Genomic DNA, 22,169 nt, shown 5'->3' with positions numbered 1-22,169 from the left:
TCCGGTCTTTTCAAAATAAAATAGTTAAGGACACTGTATACACTGCCCTCTGGTGGACACAGTAGGAACTGCAAGAAAATAAGTTGATAAAGGCGGCGTCAATGCAGCAAGGACAGCACAGTAACTTTTCCGGTACTTTCAAAATAAAGTAGTTAAAGACAGTGTACACTGCCGCCTGGTGACACAGTGTGGAACTGCAAGGAAATAAATTAGCAAAATTAGCTCCTGCTGACGGAATATATGAATTACTTTGGATAGCGACATAAACCATGAAACAGTTTAAAATACTTTAAGGCTCCTGATAGCACAATAATTGATTAATATAGAATTGAGAGATGATAACGTTTGCTTTTATAAAAACACACAGGGCATTTTAATTCACCTAATTAGTTTAACATAGCATCAACAATCATTTTATCGTAGCTTTGTCATCACTGTAACTTGAAATAAATCACATTCAACACATTCGTAACGTATCGTGAGGCAGAGTCTTATGTAATGTTCGTTCGTGTTGCTTAGTTTTTGGTATTTTAACATTTAAAAGCAGCACAAAAATCTGGTGTTTTATTTTTCATTTGTTTTTCATTATTTCCGTTTCGCTGCATTATTTTTGCGTTTGCGCTCACCGGAAGTGCATGCTTGTCTGTTTGCGTTGAAGCTAACTTGACAAGGTTGTGTGCGGTATATTTTTTGTTTCATTCTGATGTTTGTTGCGGGTATTTTGATAAACTAATGTCACGTCTTAATAAAATGTATCTTTCATTACTCATTTTAACCAACTCTGTGACTTTTCTGAAATATAATGAAACATAGTTCCTCCTTCCGGCCGTGGGTGTGGATAGATGACTACACAAATAATGGAGGACAATCTGTGACGGGCCGCTGTAAAAGTTAGAGAAATAGTTTAATATCCCCTCATCGTTTTTCCCCGGTGGCACCGTGGAGGCTGGGATGCTGTGTGAAAATGGGAAATCTGTTTGGAAAAAAGAAACAGACCCGAGTGACGGAACAAGACAAGGCGATTTTGGTGAGTGTCCCAGCTAGCTTCCATTAGCTAACGTTGGTCCTGTTACTGAGCGAACTCCGTTGGGAAATGTGCTGATTTAAGAATCTACCTCTTAGTAATTGGACATAAACCCTCATGTGAATCGTAACAGCAACAGTTTTCAATCGTTAGAAACTTTTCTTCAATTCGGCAGGAATTTAGTCGAAAATATCAATTTGAAGATGTTGATGTTATTTATTAACCCCACATGATCTTTAAAAACTGCGATTCAGAAAAGTTGAGATGAATTTAAAAGTTCACTGCTTTGCAGAAGTGTTGCTCAGCTTCTTGTGTGCCGATTTTATCCATGAGGCCAAACGTGAGTCTGGACTTGGTATTGTAGGATAATGTCTAATGTTTTATGGGATGTGGATGTTTGATAGTAAAAAACAGATTTTAAACGCTGCAGTTTGGCCGAGCAGCTGTAGCTAACACACTTGGTTTCCAGCAGCTGGTTTGTGCATGTACCGTTTACACTCATGTCTGTTTTAATCTGCAGCAACTGAAACAGCAAAGAGATAAACTGCGGCAGTATCAGAAGAAGGTCAACCTGCAGCTGGAGAAGGAGAGATTTTTAGCCAAACAGCTGCTGAAAGATGGCAAAAAAGAGTGAGTGTCACAGTGTGAGGAAGCTTCACTATGAAACAGATGTTATTAGAGATGCTAAATTATTTCATCTGACCTGTCCTGTCATTTCGACACATTCATCTTCTCAGCTGTTTCACATTAGTCGCTGTTGTTTAGGGAAACATCATCAAATTGATGAAACTTTGTCGTATCTCAGTTTTAAAGTCGCTGAACTGCTCATTGTTGTGATTCTGACATTGTTCTGGACGTCTGGACCAAAACAGGAAAGCGCTCATCCTGCTGAAAAAGAAGCGATACCAGGACCAGCTTCTGGACAAGACGGAGAACCAGATCAGCAACCTGGAGCGGATGGTGAGTGACGACTGATGCACGATGTGAAGCTGCAGCACTAGAGTGGAACTAAAAGCTGCTCCGTCTCCTGTTTCTTTCAGGTTCAAGACCTGGAGTTTGCCCAGATCGAGAAGAAAGTCATCGATGGGTTGAAAGTTGGAAATGAATGTCTGAAAAAGATGCATGAGGTAGGTGATGGGAGGTGTTTTCAGAACAGAACCAGATCTTCCAGCTATATCACTGGTTGTCGACTGATTCTGGTCCCCTGGTTTTCTCACACTAGGTGATGTCTATTGAAGAGGTGGAACGGATTATGGACGAAACCCAGGACGCAATTGAGTACCAGAGGGTAAGTCCCAGCGCTGACGATAGACACATAGGAAATTGTCATGAGTTCCCCGTCCTCATCAGATGAGCAGATGTTGCCCAGTAACGTTCAGGCTGCAGGTTTTAGTGTTTGTAGTGTTTGAGCTCCGCCCACAGAAAGCTGAGAGCTCTTTGTGTTTCTGCAGCAAATCGACGAGATGCTCGCCGGCTCCTTGACACAAGAAGATGAAGACGCCGTTCTGGCTGAGCTGGAGGCCATAACTCAGGTTCGTCAGTGCACGATTACACCTGCACTGTCCAGGTGTCACGCTGCACTACAGGATATATGATGGATATATACGTGTGTGTATCTGAGAGTGAAGCTAATGTGATAATCTCGTTGGTGTTGACTGATCGTTGTTAAACTCTCAGGGAGACGTCGAGCTTCCTGAGGTTCCTGCCGACGAGCTGCCACATGTCCCAGAGGAGAAACCAGGTTTGTTCTCTTGCTCTTTATGTCAGTTGCCTCTGACCTCTGACCCCAGCACCCTCTTTGTGTCCAGTCCTGATCCTTATTCCAATGAGCAATGTCATGGTAGATGCTGTTGTAGCCTGTGAACCTCTAACCTGTTAAAAATATGATCTAGCTGAGCATGTTCACGTTCATGGTTCACACCATAGAGTTTCCTTGTGTATTTATTAAATAGTTTTGTGTTTTTGATGTTCATCTCATGAAGCTTGGCGTCAGTGTGGAGTTTGAGCAGATAAGTAATTAGAGGAAGTGAAAGCAGCATCAGAAAGTTTGTGACTGAAGTGTGTAACAGTTGACTGACCACAGCAGCTGTCGATCGCTGGTTCACTGTCATCTGTTTCTTTCAGAGAGAGAACGTCCCAGGAAGAAAGCAGAGAGCGAGCTGCTCGCCGTGTAGGAACCGGACCGAGCTCAGCCGACCTGCAGCCTGTGACGTCCTACATGAACCTGCAGCCACACAGACGTTTTGCTGGAGAACTGGCAGCAGCCGCTCTCATATCATCCAGCTGCAGTTTGTCCTGTGGGCTGCAGACGGTGGGACTGGTTCTTTGCAGAGGTGGTGGGAAATGCTGATTTCAACCATGAAGGAGTGTGAGATCAGAAAACTGTGCCTCACCTTTGTTTGTAACCTGTTTTGCTGACACTCAATGCACATGCACCTCCAGGACACTCTTTCCCCTTCAGTGTAATGCATCAGCATCTTACTGTCTGTAAAGGCCCAGTTCATTCAGATTAGTGAGACTGATTAACTGACATTCATCTGCTCTGATCTGTTTTGTTGGCCAGAGATTTTATTTGTGAAAATGACATTAAAATGAAAAACTCAGCAGCAGCATCTTTTCCAGAAAACAGGGCTCAGGTTTCCCAGGATCATCCAGGCAGAGCTGTGAAGACCTGAGACCTGGACTAAACAAACAAACTCCAAACTCTGCTCTGTCTCAACCAAAAGGGAGAATTTTATATTCTGCTGTTTTTGGCCCCGTCTTTGCATTTATTTGTCTGAGTAATGTTAGTTCTCATCTACGAAGATGGATGATGTTCCCAAAAGCCTCTTTATCTCCATTTTAATAATTAAAATCAGTCGATAGATTTGAAAAAGCCTGCTCTGAGTTTTAACCTCAGACAGAAGCAAATACATGTGATTTCAGCTGCAGCATAAAACCAAGTCTCTGACTCAGTGTTTGGATTGAAGAATGAAATGTTCTTGTTATTTGGGTGAACTGAGCCTTTAAGGCAGGAGGATCACTTGTGCTCAGCACAGCCTTTATCTCGTCCCAGTAGCTGCAGGCCGTGTGTTTCCAACACCCCAGAACCTCTGGATAAACCTGTTCCACAGTGTTCCTCAGTGTGCCCAGTTCTCCCCCCGTGGATCCGCTCGGTGTCAGTGCAGCGCGACCTGATTTCATTATCTCACTGTGCATGTTCTGCTCAGGTTTGCTTGTACAGATTTGCATTGATGGCCTGCATTCATAAGCTTGTGTATCGTTTAAGATCTGTCTAATCTGTAAATCAGATAATCTCACACTGATGACTAACACTATCAGGCTGCAGACGTCACTTCATCTGCTCAAACCTGATGCCCCCCCCCCCCCCAGGTCTTATTTTTACTATTAAAGTGTGTTTTTTTACAGTCACAGCCTCTGCTGTCTCACTGCTGTTATTCTGCGATTGAACACTAGGTGGCAGCAGAGAAACACGTCATCCTGTTACAGCAGGTGCACCTGTCCGCACAGTTTGGGTCTGGACTTGGTTCTAATGAACTGGGACTCAGACTGGGAACCAGACTCGATCACCACACTAATGCCTGGTTTCTGTTGCATGTAGCATGTTGGTGCAGCAGGTTTCACATCAGAAAAGCAGCAGCTGTTTTCAGCAGCACTTCAGGGTTTTTTTTTTTTATTTCTCTGCTGGTTTAACTGGGACCTAAGAGTAGACTTGTCCAACTGTTCCCACTGGACCAAAGTACCACCCAGACCTTTGCAAAGTGAAAGGGACAGTGTGTTCCTGTCTATAGCCTTGAAGTGTGTTCACTGAACGACTCTCGTGTGTTGACGTTCTTTTTGTGAGCCAGAAATATCCTGGATTGTCTCTGTCAAGTGGCTGAAATGCACTTCGCAGCTCTGTCCTCTTTTTGAATGGACTGGCATCGTTCCTCAGCCCGGCGGTGCTGTGTGGGAGTGGGCGACGCACAGAGGAGCCTGAGCGCCGCACCGATGAATCACAGGCGTGGATCTGAGGCGGAGAGAAAAAGCCAGAGAGGACGACGGTGAGTGGGACGGACATGAAGGGGAGTTCAAATGCTGCTCAATGGATGTTTAACGTACGGAGGAGTGTGTGGGGGCTTTGCCTACCTCACTGCACCTCCACTGTGGACCCAATATACAGTCTCAGTCTCTAGGGGCAGGTGTCATTTTTAAAGAGTTACAGCTCAGGTGTGGTGATACGTTCAGGTGTCAGGGGTGATGAAGCAGCTCCAATGTAAAGTGAATCAAACAATCAAATGATGTGAAACCGGATCAGGCTCCAGCAGATCACTGTGATCCTGGTTAGGAATAAGCGGGTATAGATGATGGATGGATGGATGGAAACACTCAGTTCATGTGACTGCAGGTGTAACTGGTGCAGTGAACAAATGTACAGCCAGTTATTCACAGAATGTCCCTTTATTCCAGATGAAGCTCAGGTTTGTGACTGAAATCTGACTCGAAGTGTCAAGTCTGCAACTACACAAACTGGAAATGTGTCAGAACATGAGTTTATTCTCAGTCCAATTAAATGCTGAGGTTTCAGTTAGTTGGGTTGGTCTCAGGTCAGGCCCCAGGTCCTTGTCCAAGTCAGGTTACAAGTCTCTCAGGTGCAGATGACAGGTGTTTACTGGAGCCTGACTGAAGACGTCTCCCAGCAGACTCATGTTTACAGGTGTGTGTCCAGGTAAGTTGAAGTTTAGTCTGTAGTAAAAACAAGATGTCTCAGGTCTTTTCAAGTCTCAAATCATTGAAGGAGGAAAGTCCAAGTCAGTTCAAAAATCTTCACACACAAATTTCATCCAGGAAGTTGAAAGTGTTTCAGTCCAGACCAGTGGACAAAACCTGAATGTGTTTGTTTTTAGATAAGTGACTTCAGGTCAGACTGGAGTTTACTCATAGTTAACTATCAGTCCCTTAATTCGCTGACATGTAGTTTTGCTTTGAGCTGGAGCTGCAGTTGACAAACATATTGAACGTCTGTGTTCGTTTGTCTGCAGTTTGGCCTCCTCACCATCAGCTTTAATCACATGTGACAGAGCAAAGTCAGTTTGTTCCCCTTTATTATCCACAGCCCTGAAATATCTCATCTGTTTTAGCTCACTGAGAAAAGGTGGGACTGTCCTCTCTCTCTCTCACTGCTATTTTCTTCTGCTTTGTCTGTTCTTCATCAATCCTCACTGAAAGGCCTTTGCATCGTGATGTGCTGGGATGTGTGGGATTCCCAACCCACCACACTTTGAAACCCAAGACAGAGCAGCTCCAGCCCACTCAGATACAGATCAGGGTAAACAAACACAGCAATCTGTCATCTCCACCTTCCTCCCTGTGGCATCGTCCAGACCCCCCCAGCTGCGCTCTGTTCGGTTAAAGCCGTGGATGCGAGCAGCCTGGCGTTTTCTGAGCTGCAGGAGATGGAGGAAAAGTGCAGACTGCAGACTTTCTGTGTGGAGATGCTGAGGCAGGTCTTCTCAATGGTTGTAGCAGAGGCGGCGTGGGCAGCGTGTGACACAGCGGAGGAGGCGTGGCTTGTTTAAATGCTATGCGGCGTTCACGGACTCCGCGCAGCTTCCCATGATGCGCGTTTCAGACTTTGCAAAGCTTTTAATAGGAACTAGTTGATTGATCGTGTTGATTTAATAACGGTGGTTCCATTAGAGGCAGATAGGAAAAGACTATGAGGCCTGATTGACACTTTTTATGAAATTATCAGGAGAAATATCGAATCATTTGTTTTACTCAGAAAGTCCAAACCACTTGATGCTGGTTCGTCAAGTAGTTTGGACTTTTATTATTGAAACAGTAGCAGAGACTGAATATCTTCGGACTACATGAGGCGTTTTGTTATAGGTATAGTACTCAGATCTGTACTGCAGTAGCAGTACAAATACCACAATGTAAAAGTCCTACATTCAAGTTGTTACTTCGGTATAAGTCCAAAAGTACCAGCATCCAAATGTACTTGAAGCATCCAAAGTAAAAGTACTCATTGTGCAGAATGGCCCATTTCACATGAATGGATCTGATATTATTGGATTCTAATTATTGATGATTATTGTGTTGATCACTTTAATGTTGGAGCTGATGTTAACTACCTTATATACTTCTAATTTGAAGTACTTTATATACCGCTGGGTAGCTGACGTTAACTACCTTATATACTTCTAATTTGAAGTACTTTATATACCGCTGGGTAGCTGACGTTAACTACCTTATATACTTCTAATTTGAAGTACTTTCCATACTGCTGGGTATCTTGGGAATTTCCCCCCAGGGATCAATAATGTTTGATGATCAGTCTGTATTTTGTTGGATCCATCTGATCCTGTAAAGGAACTAAAGTTATCAGATAAATGTAGAGCAGGAAAAAGTCCAAGGTTTGACTCTGACATGTAGTGAAGTCCGAGGATGAAGTAGCACACACATGGAAATACTTAAACAAATACACCAGAACTGTACTAGGTACAGTACTGGATGTAGTGTACTCATTTTATTTATTATTTTCCAATAAAAGTCAGGTTCAGATAAATCAAATCAACATTTTATCTGGCTGTTAATCTGCAGCTCAGCAGTAATCACGTCCTTTCCCAGCGTCCTTGAAGGCAGCAGCGTCCCCGTTGAAGTGCGTCCGCCTCTGCGCTCCAACCGAGAGGCACCGACTGACTGACGGGCTGCGTGGGGAGCCGGTGTGGGCGCAGCGGAGGACTTTCCTATAAAAGCAGGGATCCCAGGGCCAGACGAGCTCGTCTCTCTCAGACACCGGCACACAGGAGCACGATTCCCCGAGAACTGCTGGTCTTGGTTCTCCCGTCACAGTTGGGAAATCACCTAAGCCTCATTCAGAGAAAATCCTGGTCTATGGTTCTGACTGACGCTCCAACAAGGATGTCCCGGACCGACGAGGTGCACCGTATAACGGAGAATGTGTACAAGGTAAGACGGAGTGTTTGCTGGTTTGTAACCGCGCGTCCTGCTGCTGTGGAGGGACACCTGCTGCACCGCTGGACGGCTGATTAGAGGACGGGGATAGATAGTGGAGAACTTTGACTCAGCGGACCTGACTGCTGTCTGAGCCCGGCTCGCCTCTTTGTGCCCATTCAGTTATCTTATAAGGTCATTTGATCATAGACATGATTCCAGTCACCAGGAAAAACGGAAAAACGCATGTTCACGTTTTTTCCTTCAAAGGATCCCGAACAACCTGGACTGGCCTGAAGCTGTTGGCGTGTCTGAGTCGCAGGGACAGGTGTTAGTGCACTAAGGCAGGTGGTTATTTTCACCGTGAAACATGTTTCCGAAGCCACGCACAGGTGATCAGAGCCAAAGGTAATGTCTCCAAATCGCCTTTTCAGTTCGACTCAAAATAAAATTCAGAAATGGAGAAGTCGCGCGTTTAATCTGTTCAGTGGTCCGGTCCAGGACCCCATGTGGCCCTGCTTACATCGCTTTATTTGCCATAATGGTGCGTGCCAGTCATGTCAATTTTCCTGCTGCGACCGAACCTCAGTTTTCCTCAGAGTCGGGTCATTTCAGCGCCAGGCTGGGAACCCTGCTGGGGAGGAGCTGAACTAGACCTCACCTGCCTCAGGGAAAGTAGATCATTCATTCATTAGTCCTCACTGGACCCAGCGCTCTCCATATGTGGTGCTTACTGTGCGGATTTGTGTGCTGAGCTGTGTCTGTGTTATGGGTGGACTGGTACTGGGTGACGGGTTGAATGTAAGAACAGTCACAGTCTCATCCAGTAACTCGGTTTCCTCTGAGGGGAAAATGAAGCTGAACACCAGCAGCTCAGTGGAAATCAGACCAGCCTGCACTTGTAGAGGCAGCAGTGCTGGTGGGGGGCCCAGACATGGTGGGGACCCAGACATGGTGGGGCTGTGCTCAGGGCAGCTCTGCAGGTCAGAAGGTTTTTCTTCATGTGAGGAAACTTGTCATTGCTTCTTCCTCATACAGGATGTCATGATGTGTGCTCACTGAGCTGAAGTTGTGTTTGTGCAGCTCTAGTCAGTGGGAGTTCCTGGTTCCTTGTGTGGTACAGGCCACCATGATAATTTAGCCATTTCAGGCTGCTGACCTGAGGCTTCACAAAACACACACAAAGAAAATAGCCTTTTATTTTGAAAGGGCTCTAATGGTGGTATCAGTTGCACGTAAAGGGCAGGCGCTCTGTGTTGGCAGGTTTCTGTGGGTTGTATTGGTGAGAGGGCTGATGTGTCAGGGAGCTGGTTCTGTGATGATACAGACACAGTTCTTTGTGAGGACTAGTGTGATGGGTTGATCAGTAATCAGGAACAATATAAGGAATATGAAGATGGGATCAGCCTTTTGTTTTTAGTCTTTCCTGGCAGCTTTCATACCAAATGAATTCATGAATAAAAAACATGACCATCAGTTGCAGCTTCAGATGAGATGGAATAGGGTGGACTATGAAAATAGCATCATGCAGAAATGCAGGTTTCCACCTGTTCTCAGCAGCTGCACCAGGATGGACTGATGGGGGGCAGAGCACGGCTGCCAATCTGACCTGCTGCTGGTGTGGCAGCTGGTGCTGCAGTGGTGGAGCCCGGAGTGGTTCTGGGTTGATCCAATGATCCGGCGCTAAGCTCTATGGGGGGCTGTGTTTCGAGAAGCTAACAGGTCTTCATTAATTCATTAAAGGCACGGCAGATGAAGAGGCCTGGAGGTGCCAGCTCCCTTTAGATAACACTCAAGTCTGATTTTCACTGAGACCACAAATGTCAGCGATGAAATCAGGCAGCATGATGATGGGGATCAGGAACATCAGCTCCAGAAACACGTTGCAGTGAAGTGGTCAGGGTGTGTGCTGCTGCCAGCAGATGTTTTTTAATGGACTGAAGTATAAATGTTGAACTGAGGGGTCCCAGATTAAAGTGTGAATATGTCACTGGTCGTCATTTGAGTTAAAAAGTTGAAACCTGAGATTTTAGGTATTTAGTAATAATAAACAGACACAGCTGCTGTGAACAGACTGTTAGAGTGTGGTCGGGTTATTCCCTTGTGTTTTTACTGTAAACATACATCGGCCCGGTCCTGAATGAACAGTCATTTATTTTCTGCTCCATATGCTGTTTGTTTTCTCCCTTTGTTAGACGATTGGCTGCCAGAGCAGAATAACTCCATCTCGACAATGGAAGCCCTAAGCCTTAACCTCCTGCTCTGCTGCTGAGACGAGATGCTGAATGTAATTTTTGGATGACTCACACTGGCGGATGCGAGTGTGTGTGTGTGTGTGTGTGTGTGTGTGGGCAGTGTCTCACGACTGTATGTGTGTGCAGCCTGTTTGTCAGACCCATACTGTACCGTAGAGCGGCTGGTGCTGTATCTGGCTCTGTAATAATATGCAGCTTCACATTAGGGAATGCAGATAACGCAGGGAAACCTCTGGGTCATGAGGATTGAAGTGTTCAGGGGAACGTCCCTCTGGATTGGCTTTGATGGAATTTTAGGTCTGTGTTCATTAGCAGCTGACAATGTGGACAAACTACGTTACCTCAAGTTGTGGCATTTACTGAACAAACCCCATCTGTGTGTTTGTGTTTGTTCAGCAGTGTGTCTAGCCAGCGTTGTAATCCCTCCTTTTGTTGGCCGAAGCTGGTGTGTTGGGCGAGGCCGCTCAGGTTGATGTTTTGGTGGCAGGAGTGGATTCAGGAGTGGAGGTGACTGTTTTTAGAATCTGTCTTTTTGCCGTGTGTGTGTCTGTGCACACACATTCAGCCATTTTGCTGCTTATCCTCGCCCAAGGTTTTTTTTCCATCACATGCACCTGAGGGCAGCAGGTGTGGTTAACATGATCAAATCATCTTCAAGGGTGTAGGTTTATGTTGTGATATCAGGATAAACTCTGTTGTTTCAATGGGAAAAAAAAAACAGATGTTTGTTTTTGGTGTCGCTGGTTCAAAATGAAGTTTGGCAGATTATTCATGAATCAGGATTTTCTGGTTCCAGCTGCTCAGGTGTGAGCGTCTGATGATTTTCTCACTTTTCTGTTGAGTATTTTTTGGTTCTGAACTGCTGGAAGGTGTTACTCAGGGTTTTCATTGTTTTCTGACACTGGTAAAAAAAAAAAAAAAATCAGCAGATTAGCGGTAACAATAATTAACTGCAGCTCTCCAGAAAATGAGTGCAGTCGTTTCCTCATTGTCTGGGTGAAAAGCCTGATCTGGCTGGTGTCACATTTCTTAACATATGTGGTGATGCTCTTAAGTTGTAAATGAAGAAGTGGAGCAGACGGTGTTGGAGTGTAGCTTTTAACTTGAGTGTCTCCTTCAGGCTGAGCTTGTTCTCTGGGTCTGATTCACTTCACGACAGAAACCATGGAAATCACTCAGCCTTATTGTTGTGTAATTCATTATTGACAGAAGCTGTCGATTTAGGCATCTGTCAGTCACTTCTTAAGGTGACAGGAGTGCTGCATGAGTTTGTCTTCACTGTCATCAGGCAGCATCCTCAAGTGATTGGAGCCATAAAGCCCTCAGTAAATATTGTCATATTTTCAAGTCCAACCTCGAGGCGATGGTAGTGCTCAGAAATTCCTCCTTGGAGAGAGAGCACATAGTTTTGGCTCCAAGCTATTTGTTCTCCAGGGAGGAGTTTTTGTCCAATGTGTGGGGGTTTGTGAGTAATGCTACCGAACACTTTATCCCCACAGTCACACGAGCACAATCTGTTCAGTGTTTTCTGTCTAGAGCCTTTTCTTTTCTTAGACCAGTGAACAAAAACACAATTTCAGTCAACAGTAGTAGTTTTGCAGCGGTTTTTTTCAGTTGTGCTGCCACAGAAATGTTTACACCCCAACTGCAGTGAGTCATATGATTTTTATTGGATTGGGATCTAGCCTGCTGTCTTAGTTTCTGCCAGTTTATTGTATGTTCTCCAGCTCACATGCAGCCAGCTGTTGGAGGCAGAGCACTGCAGGTGAGAGGCTGAACATCTGTTGGGGAAAAGATAAATTGCAGCAGTAGATGGACTGAAGAAAAAAGGGGGCTCTTGCAGAAAGCTTCCTCTGCATGCTTCTCTTCTTCCACTTTCTTCTTTCACACTGAAAAGATGCTCTGGGGTCATGTGCAGCCTCAGAACCGATCAGGCAGATTGAGCTGCTACGTTCACATCTGAGGTTGTTTGGGATGAACCCGAGCTTCTAGCCTCTGTGCTCATGTGCAAAGCAACATCCTGAATCCAAATGCTCTTCTAAGGCAGGATTTCTCCAGTGTGATGGTCTCAAACCTCAGATTAGTGACATTGGTTTCACCTCCATTGTCTCTGTTTGGCGACGCATCAACAGCTTTTATGCTTCTGTCCCTGCAGAATACTCTGCCCCCTCCAGCTCCAGGCTTTGTTCAAGCTTTGTGCCTTGTTACTGATCTTTGGGCAGCAGCAGTGTTTGCAAGCGTCACTGTGACGCTGTCTGACTGTTGTGGGGTGTATGGGTATGTTATGTAAGCAGTGAACAGTGCAGGCAGGTACAAGGGGAACCAGTCACGCAATTTAATCTGCACTGAGCAAGCATTACTTCTGATTTGAAGGGAATGATTACCAGCTCTCTTAGCTGGACGTAGCTGTTACTGATCCGTGCAAGGCTTAGTTAGAGTTCGAAGACAACTTTAGAAAGAAATGAGCTCGGACAAGCTGACAGTGGGTCACAGCTGCAGGAAGCAGCAGTGCAACACATTCTACAAGCAGAGTCAGTGAAGAAAGTGGAACATTTAGCAGCTAATGAGCCATATACTTTTCTCAGGAGTTGGTAGAAACCAAGTCAAAGCAATGTGGAGGGTGAATATTGGATTTCATTCATCAGATGGACATACACAACTCCAGTATGATAATATTACATTAGGCTGTTGTTTGCTAACAAGGTAGCCATAACAGCACAAGACAGTCGTGTCTGTAAACAGGACCTGATGCTGTTTGTGAGGCTTAAGGCATGTACAGCTATAACTCTCTTTAAGGCCAGTTAATACGCCTTTTAGGTCATCTCGTCTCTACTGTAGTCAGGGAATGCCTACATTTCCCAGCAACCCCCAGAGAATGTGTTTGTATGTATATAAGCAAGCACTGTAGGTATTCAACAGGTTCAGTTATGTAACTGGCAGTGTGATATGGTTGCATTCTTTTTTTTTTTTTGTTGTGTTGTGATGCTCTGGAGCACAATTCATTGGCGTCCTGTTTTTAATGTTTAAATATTTGTCTTTAAGCACAACTAGCCCCTAAAATCATCACCCAGAAGGGTGAAGGCATCAGACCAGCACATGAGTGAGTGTCTGGAGCTATTCTTCGTTATTTAGAATCCCCCCACTGCTCTGTTATATTTCAGCTTTCATGGCTGTCATACAACATAACTGCTGGCAGCTGCTGTGTGTGTGCAGCACGTCGGCAGCCTTTAACACATCAGTAGGTTATCTAACTTACGCTGGAGGGAGATCGGGGAGGAGAGGTGGAGGCTGTCAGAAAGCAGGAGGTTGGCAGAGGATGAAAGGGAAGTTACTGGGTCGGATCTCTGAAGAGAGACAGAGAATAGGACAAAATAAATGGAAGCACAATGAGGAGACAAGCCTGTGGATCAGCTGCTCTTCCCTCACTCTAATTAGGTTGAAATTAATGGAGAAAAGGCCTGAGAGGCAAGAAAAAGCAGGAATCTTCTGCTGCACTACTTGTATTTGTGTGTCAGTGTGTGTGTGTGTTTAATTGAAGGCTGAGCTCCCGAGTGACCTTTAATCTGGAATCTAAGGTCAGAAGGTGAAAAGGGGAACCGACACGGTGTGCTCAGGGCTTTAAAGATGAAACACGCCATTATCTCGCTGCTGCACTCAGCTTCATCCTTTTAATACCACAACCAACACACACTCCTGCATGATACACAGCAGGTCCTGGCATCATGTCTGCACAGGAAATGTTGCCAAAAATGTCTGGCTGTCGAAGCCTGACCACTCCAGTGATATTTTCAGTCTTCACTTTGCACATGTGAACATACAGTGTGTGTATATGTGAGCATGTGTTGATTCATGTGTGTGTGTGTGTGTGTGTGTGTGTGTGTGTGTGTAAAATGAGAAGCGAGTCGTGTCGACCAATGCGGATGCTTCAGTCTGAGGCGATGACGATGATCATTTGGCTCCCATGGCGGCGATGGAGACTCCCTCCTCTGTCTCACCTCGCCCACCACCCCATCAGCTTTCCTGTGGTATGAGCCGAACGTGAGGTGAATAACGATGGGTTGCCCTGTCATGGGGGAAATACCAGCATTTCCATATGTGGCGCTGGAAGTGCCCCTTCCCTCCTGTCCCCTCCTCCAGCTGCATCTGTAGAATGGTGGGGCTGACTCTGCCTCTGCACGCAGATAAGAGCTCATCTGAAAGGGAAATTGGCTGAGTTCACACACAGTCATACACTCACACACACAGCACTGAATTTCTGCAGGCGTTGAAGCAGTGCTGCTTTAGCGTGGTGATTGTCACACTGACTGAGCAGAAGCAAATAATGGCCACTTCCTGAGAGACAGAATGATGAGGGACAGCAGCAACACCCTAATGGATGTAACGTATGTACATCAGCTTATCACAGCCACTTACAAGCTATAATGCAGTGGGATCTCTGGCGTTTTCCGTACCCTTCTCAACATGAAAACAAAATTCAAATACAGCTTATATCACAAGCTTAAGACATTTTTAAAGAGATCCCTAGATCTTTGCCAGCAGCTAGTCACTTGTTTCATGGCCCTTGGCCTAATGCTCCACCAGCTTTAATTAAAGTCTGTTACTTATTTTTTAGGAGTTGCTGTTCTCTTAATATTGTGATGAATAAACAAGACAAAATAATTAACCTTGTTGCAATAAGGTTGTAAGTAGTTTTTTAGCCAGAGGCCTAGCCCTCCTTCCTCCTACACACCTATAATATATTAAATATTGAATGTACATTGGTAAAAGGCCATGTTATAGTTTCCACTGTTTGATGATCTCACCTCTGGAGAAGATGTGCAAGAAGGTGTGAGGTTCACCAGAGGGGTTTGCAGGATTTATTTCAATTACAAGTGACCAGAGACCCAGGAGGCTCACAGGAAATTTCTGTAATTTCTAACAATAAATTAGACGATTGTTTAAATAACCTTTCCCTGAAATGACTTAGCTCTCAGCTGCTAAAAGCACAACGGATGTTTTCTGGGTGGTGCATGTGCTGTTTGACTGAAAACATCACACGTTGATGTCGGATTGCTTCTGCACCGTCAGTGTGTGTGTGAGTGACGAGTGTTCAAACAGCTGACATGGTGAAAAACAGGCGTGTGGTGGCAGATTATGAAGAGGGGACGACATACGTTCTCACACACATACACACAGTCGACTTGGTGACGAGAGGTCACCTTGATGTGCGAGTGCAAACTCACGCTGCACAAGTCTTACCTGTTTCCAGGGCGACCACCTGGAGTAAACGACCTTTGCTGTGTCGGTTTTTTGTGTATGTTGTGTGTGTGTGTGTGTGTGTGTGTGTGTGTATAATCTGGTTAACCTTCATAACGAGAGTTCATACTTGCAAACAGCAGCCAAACAGAGAGCAAACCTTACTTATCAACACCGAAACTGTTGACTCTTTGTTTATATGTGAGTGACTTCATGTGACATGACGTCACCTCCCTGGTTCCAACATCAGATCCTGGTGAAAAGGAGAAGTGACATGAAATGCAGTGAAATGCAGTGAAATGCATCGAGGTACTTCTGGAACCAGCATTTTGTGACATATAATCTGGAAAAACTCAGCTCATAACCACATTCCTGAATTTCTCTTTGTGCATGAATTAAGTTTATCTCATCTCATTTTATTATTATCTAATATTTTGGAATTTCCCCACAGTGGAACAAACAAATTCATCTTATCTCCTAGTTAGTCACAGTTTTAACTGATGTCTACGAGACCTTTGACTTACAAATCACCAAACCAGTTCTTCTTGGTACCTGACATTAAAAATGCTGTATGCATTGATTTGCATGATGATTAATGGTGTCCCAACCAGCTGATCAATACTCTATTTTACCAGTATACTGTAATACTGATAACAGAAATATGGATCAATTGCCTGAGGTCGGTTGTTTTCACGTAGGTATTTTTACATTATCTCCACCTGGTCCGTCCCTGCCCCTCCCTCCTCGCTGGGGTTGCCAGGTCCCTTCTTACTGGTTAATCTGTTTGGCAGCGAGTGGCACAGCACGGTCTAATGGTGCCACATGGCTGCTTGGGCTTTACAGTAATTTACGCCCCAACATGATATGAACCTGCTGCTGTTTATGAAGGCTCTGACTCAGCCCACATACACTTGTGTCCTGCCGCCAGCTGTCGAGGACAAACACACACACACACACACATATAGAGACATACTGCACCGTCATGGCACAGCCAGCTAGGTCACAGTGTTCTTAATGCTGCTTGTTTTCTGAGCTTTATTCTCTCTGTTTACCTGTGAGTGAGCTTACCTGTGGGTGATACCGTAGTTGAACGTATTCATGTGAAGCGAATCATGTTTTCCCCTCTACATATTGTACTTTTTTTGTTAGTTATAGATATAATTTTAATTCACAGATTCAACTTTTACGTTTAAATTAATTTTGTTCCTGCAGTTTTTCTTTTCTCTTTTCTTTCCTTAGAGAGTTTTAACTGCAGTTTAACAAATTGGGCAGTGTTGTTTGTCACAGTGAGCACCTTAACTTTGGATACTTATACATCTTAGCATGTCAGAAACACTATAGAAATTAGTTTAAACCGTGTATGTAACCCCTCCTTTGTTAATAGCTTGTATAACCTCTGGCTCTGCTCCACATCTGTCATGGGACACTGTGTCCATTCGCTCTGAAGGATCTATTAACCTTGGTGCTGCTACCACTCCTCACATTATCTGTCTGTTACGGCCCCAGTGGCACTAAATCTAAAAACAGCATTGGCTTTCTTTTAGAAAACTGGGAGATATTTGATCTTTCATGACCAAGCAGAAACTGTGCCGACGCTCTGAAACAGAAGATGAGAAGGTGCGACAGTCCACAGGATTGTTTTCTTAGGATAAACATATTTTCAGGCCGTGATCACAGACAGCTTTTCATTTTCAAACGGCACGTTCTTCTGGAAAAACAGCTCTGACTCTGACACTGGAGCCTGTGGTTTGCTCTCAGTACCAGAGCAGTATTTGATGTTGGTTCCTTTTAACCAGGATTTCCTCTCTGTTATTAAGCAGTTTTATTTGCCTGTCTGTAACTGAAGCTCAACCAAAGGCTGGCAGATCATAAAATGATAAACAAGCGCTTTATCATGGTAATGCATGACTTCATCTAGTTACCTTTTCTGTAAAATGACGCACTTTTCCCTCAGTTAGTTGCACTTAGCTCATCTAATTTTTTGTAGTAACTTTTCTATTTTCCCTGTAGGACCTTTGATATCACTTTGTGGTGGATTTGAAAGTATTTAGCTCCACTGTGGCTTTTTGGCTGCTCCTGCCAGAGTCAGGACATTAAAAAATGCTGCATCAGTGACAGTGAAGTTGCATAATGGATTGATTAAAAACAGTGTTTCATCATCTGCGGATGGAATCAGCCTGAGATGAGTAAAAGGAAGTCTCTGAGTATATTTATCGCTGTTTGTATCTAGATGACAGTTTCAACAAAGTAGTTGGTATTCGGCTATTTGGCTTCCTGATAACATTCTTTACTGTTTGTCAGAGATGAAGCCTGCTCATGAAAGCTGCAACGTGATAAGACAATCCCCGTATTGTTCTCGAGCTTTGGCTCTTAATTGGTGAAGGTGATTAGTGAGTCAATTAAAACACGTGACAGAAGCGCACGGGCAAAGTGAGACAAAGCAGCATTTGCTCGGTAATCCTTCTCATTTCCCATGAACCAGTCAAATATGGTCTTTCATTCAGTGGAATGCTAATCGGCCTCAGCTGGACTGATTGTGTTGATTAAACCAGGTCCGGCCAAGCTAGTGATCCTATTAAATTATCCTGCTTAAGTCCATAGTCATGAGGGAAAAACAGAATTTAAAATTAGCATGTGCAGGGCAGCACTGATGGTGACTGACAGGTGCTGATCAGAGGAGGCCCTGCTCCTGGTCACAGCTGTAACCAGGCAGTTAGACCAGACCAGTCCAGTACTGACCAAATGTTGAATTAAACTCCGATGTTTTTAAATGTATTTATTCAAGCTGAAAACAGTCAAAAACAAATCATTTATTACGTCATATATTTCCCTTTTTGCTTGCTGCTCTACTTGCCGATGGTATAAATCTGTGGAAGTAATGTAATAGTTGCACTGACTGCGATACATGAGGCTGGACCTGTCTGACAGTGGTTATATAACACAGCTCATCATTCATTCACTTCCTGATTGGCATGAGAACACACACCTTGTTACAAAGATCTTCCCCAGTCTTCTGTTTATTTAGCCCTGAGAACCGGGCTGCTCTCCATCTTCTATTTTTATTCTTTTGTAGCTCGTCTATTTCTTCTTGCCAAACGGGGAAACAGCCACCGCAATGATTACTGCTGCTGGAGCGTGTCCACTCACTTGGTTTATTCTGCAACCGACACCCTGCGTAACATAAAATACACCCAAAGTTGGGAGAGAGGGGCGAGAGGGAGTCGGGGTATAAATAGGTTTGTCCCCAGAAAAGCACAGAGCAGAGACTCTTTTCCTGCTTGGTAATTACAACATCACTGTGGCACAGTGTCTGAAAATCCTCCCCAGAATCCCCAGCAGGATGGTTTTAATCAGAAATACCAGTCAGGAATTTCCTTAAATCCACTTCAGCCTGACATAGGTGAAAATCTGTCCATCTCCTTGAAGCTGTTCCATCTCCCTGTTCACTGGGCAGTCGGCCCATTTCTCTTGCACCCCTGTGCCGTCCTGTCCTACTTTCTGCTTCCTTTTTTGAAGTCATGGTGAAGTTTGTGCACCAAGGTGACTGTTGTGCATTAGCAGGCATTCCTCACAGTGAAAAGACAGTTGTCCTCCACTCCAGGTGCCTTATGCTCATTCTCCAGTCTCTCGATTCCTTTTGTGTTTTCCTCTTGTATTCCCATTGACCTTGCCCCTTCTAGATGCTTGGTGTCACAGGGAGTACTTCCAGGTTACTGAACTGCTGAGCTAGTGAGCAGCTCAGCTTGGATGGTGCTGGCTCCAGTCCATCACAAAAGCTGCCTAAGCTTCTCCTTTGTCTCTGTAATGTGCTGTTTACTCCCCCTGGCATTTTTGTTGCAGGATTGCACATCATTTCGATAGAGATTTTACTGACAACGAGCTATTGATGTATTGAACGCTGGTGGAGCCGTGCCTGGATTATTAAAAAGATGCTTCTTAATCAGTGCAATGTTGAGTACCTTATAGTTTCTATGTGTCTGAGCCTCCTCTGTCCTCCAACTCTGCCTCGCTCCCTTCACCTTCTCTCTGCTGCCATCACTGTCTGTCTAACAATCCTGCCCTTTCAAAGTTCGAAAAGAAAGCCAGAGAAAATTGCATGTCTTTAAATTGCTGGGTTCTGCTGAAGACGCAGCAGAAATGAAAAGGAAGCTTGGAGGAGGAGGCTGGGTCACTGCACACACAGACAGACAGACAGAAAACTGTTTCTTGTTCTGTTCCTTCACTTGTGAACGAAGGCTCAGGACTTTGTTTGTAGTTTGTTCTGGATGTGGACACGCTCCACTGCCTGTGTGCTGGCTCACACTGGACCATCAGCGATGCACACTGGAGATTTCACTTTATGTGTTGCTTTAAATGCGTGTGCATGTCGAGGAGATTGGTCTGTTACAGAAACATTACTCATCAGTAATTGTAGGTACCCATGCAGATATTTTATGGTTTTATTTTATAAAATTTGAGATATTGGAGTTAGAGGACTAGAAACCTCCAGAGATAAGAGAGAAACTATGTTGTATTTGCAGCTTGGTTGAACTGACCCTTTTAGAAAAGGCAATTAGCAGGAGCAGTGTGCCAGAGTCTGGGAAGTGTTAGGGAGGTGAAGGGAAGCAGGGATGGGTCCAGGTCTGCTGCTGAGTGGAGGGAGTCTGCAGCCAAAACCAGGTTTTATTTTGATGGAGACAGTAGGGGAGGTGAGAGGAAATAGTGACCTGCTACCTAAACACACACACACTCAATTACACCACAGCATTTACACACAAGGACATGTCCTCCTTTTCTCTTTCTCGTTCTTTTCCCCTCTGTTTCATCCCCCTGTCCTCGCTGTGAGTCTGAAATGAGTCCCGGCTGCTCCTCCTGGCTGCCTCGGCTGACTCTGCTGTGTATGGCTGTGCCCTATTAAACTGTGGTGCTCTGTCATCAGAGCTCATATCAGGGTTTGTATCTGGATCTTTCCTGCTTCTTGACTAACTAAACGTGCTGTTTTCTTTTCCTCCTTTCCAGTCCATCATGGAGCAGTTTAATCCCTGCTTGAGGAACTTCATAGCCATGGGAAAAAGCTACGAGAAGGCGCTGACCAGTGAGTACACAAGCCATTTCTAGTTTTCCTTTTTCATTTCTGCTGTCTGTCCCGTAGTCCAGGCAGAGGGCCAACTGACCCGACACTTGGAGCTGCTTTTATATTTTCTCAGATTAATCTCGGGGAGACATGAGCTGTTGTGACAGCTCAGATATTCACTGGTTTCTAGTATCTGATGTCTACATCAAAGTCCCCCTCAAAATCCTCATCCCTGACATCCTGGCTTTAAACTTGTGACAGCAGTAATGTCTCCATCAGTGGAATATTCTCTGTTTCAAATGTTAAAGATTTTGTTTGAGGCGACATTCTGTGGTTTGATGTCCATGTCCTCACGTTGTCCCGCCAGCATCAGTTCATCAGCTGTAAACTGTCCACGTTACTGTTTGTCCTGTCATTGCTTTCTGTGGCTTCACAGGCGTGTTTGCATGGTCGTGTGTGTGAGAGAGAGAAAAAGTGAGCTTGAGGTGTATATGCAGCAGTTGCTCAAGGTTAAAGACAAAAGTGTTGGAAATGTCTTGAGGGGGGGACTAAGTAGAGCATAAGCCAATGGGAAGTGGAACAGGAGGAGTTGTGAGAATACCAGCACTCCCAGTGGGGCAGAAGAAAGGAGAACAGATGGAGCCGGTATCCAGGACAAACCAGGGTAAAGAAATAAAAACAGGAAGAGAGAAAATGAAAAAGGATCGAGAGAAAAATAGAGAATCAGAAACTCAAGGACTTTAAGATGAGTTCTAGGAGGGGAAATGCAGGGAGGACAGAGCAGCCCACAGAACCCAGACAGGAGGCCTCACTCCAGTCTGATAGATAAGGCTAAAAATAGCCCTGCGACTCCCTGAGTGGGGATTACACTTCATCAATGCCAGGCAGAGGCACAGAGGCTGGATTTAGAGTAGAGCAGCGCAGCACAGGGTCGGGCACCCAGCGAGCATCTATTGCCACTGGAAAAATGCCAGTGACTTTTTATTTTTATTTATTTTTAGGGCAGGTGGCACGTTTGCGTCCTCAGGACTGTGAAGATCACTGTGTTGCAGGAAGAAGCTGATTTGGCCTGTTTTGTTTGATTGGCTCTAAAAGCATGTGGGATTTTGTTGGAGTGGATGTGTGGACAGTGGTTTGGGATGTGACGCTCAGCCCAGACACTACACCTTTATTAAAATCCTTACTCTGACGGTCAGTGCAGCTCTGTGGCAGACAGGGGCCATCAACCTGCAGACCCCTGCAAGTCTGAAGAACATGAGCGAGGCTCCACGTGTGAATGAGAGCAGAGACTGGGATTGTAGTTTGACGTCAGACCACATCTAGTCCAGGTTAAAACTGGAGAACATGAGCCTCAAAGAGAAATATACAGTTTCCAATTAGTTTAAACTATTCTATTCATATAAAACACAGAGAATCAATGAACAAAATATAAAACTGAGAAATGCAGCAGACCCTCGCTATTTTAAAGAAGAAAACATCATTAATCAGTGTTGTTTTCTAGAATTATTGATATGTTTAAGAATTTATTACACTGACGGCACTTACACAGAATATAGACACTGTCAGAACAGCAGTTAAACATAATATAAAGATTGAATAACAGACTTTATGGCCAATGTCCAGTTTTAACTGCAGATGTTTTCTGACCTGCCAAAGCTGCAGC

The 22,169-nt window shown here is 44.6% G+C and overlaps 2 protein-coding genes across 7 annotated transcripts in view; both read left to right on the top strand.

Moving 5' to 3' along the window:
- Window positions 1-663: 663 nt before the first annotated feature.
- Window positions 664-4,389, top strand: chmp6b (charged multivesicular body protein 6b). The gene is made up of 8 exons (XM_026314735.2): window positions 664-1,027; window positions 1,545-1,654; window positions 1,897-1,984; window positions 2,065-2,151; window positions 2,247-2,312; window positions 2,476-2,556; window positions 2,702-2,765; window positions 3,149-4,389. Exons 1-8 carry the CDS (start codon window positions 965-967, stop codon window positions 3,196-3,198), a joined length of 609 nt encoding a protein of 202 aa, XP_026170520.1. The 5' UTR covers window positions 664-964; the 3' UTR covers window positions 3,199-4,389.
- Window positions 4,390-7,685: 3,296 nt separating this feature from the next.
- Window positions 7,686-22,169, top strand: part of baiap2b (BAR/IMD domain containing adaptor protein 2b) — a 48,582-nt gene continuing 34,098 nt past the window's right edge. For 5 of the 6 annotated variants that reach the window (XM_026316431.1, XM_026316428.1, XM_026316434.1 and 2 more), the window contains exons 1-2: window positions 7,686-7,978; window positions 20,452-20,527. In XM_026316431.1, the coding sequence (XP_026172216.1) occupies window positions 7,904-7,978; window positions 20,452-20,527 (151 nt within the window). In that variant the 5' untranslated portion in view covers window positions 7,686-7,903. Of the gene's footprint in view, window positions 7,979-20,279; window positions 20,331-20,451; window positions 20,528-22,169 lie in introns of those variants that run through there. The other variant, XM_026316430.1, reaches the window with a different exon arrangement.

This window comes from Mastacembelus armatus, chromosome 19 (assembly GCF_900324485.2).
Source record: "Mastacembelus armatus chromosome 19, fMasArm1.2, whole genome shotgun sequence".
Lineage (NCBI taxonomy): Eukaryota > Metazoa > Chordata > Actinopteri > Synbranchiformes > Mastacembelidae > Mastacembelus > Mastacembelus armatus.
The sequence above is the reverse complement of the archived record's forward strand: the minus strand, read 5'-3'. Positions and strand labels throughout refer to the sequence as shown.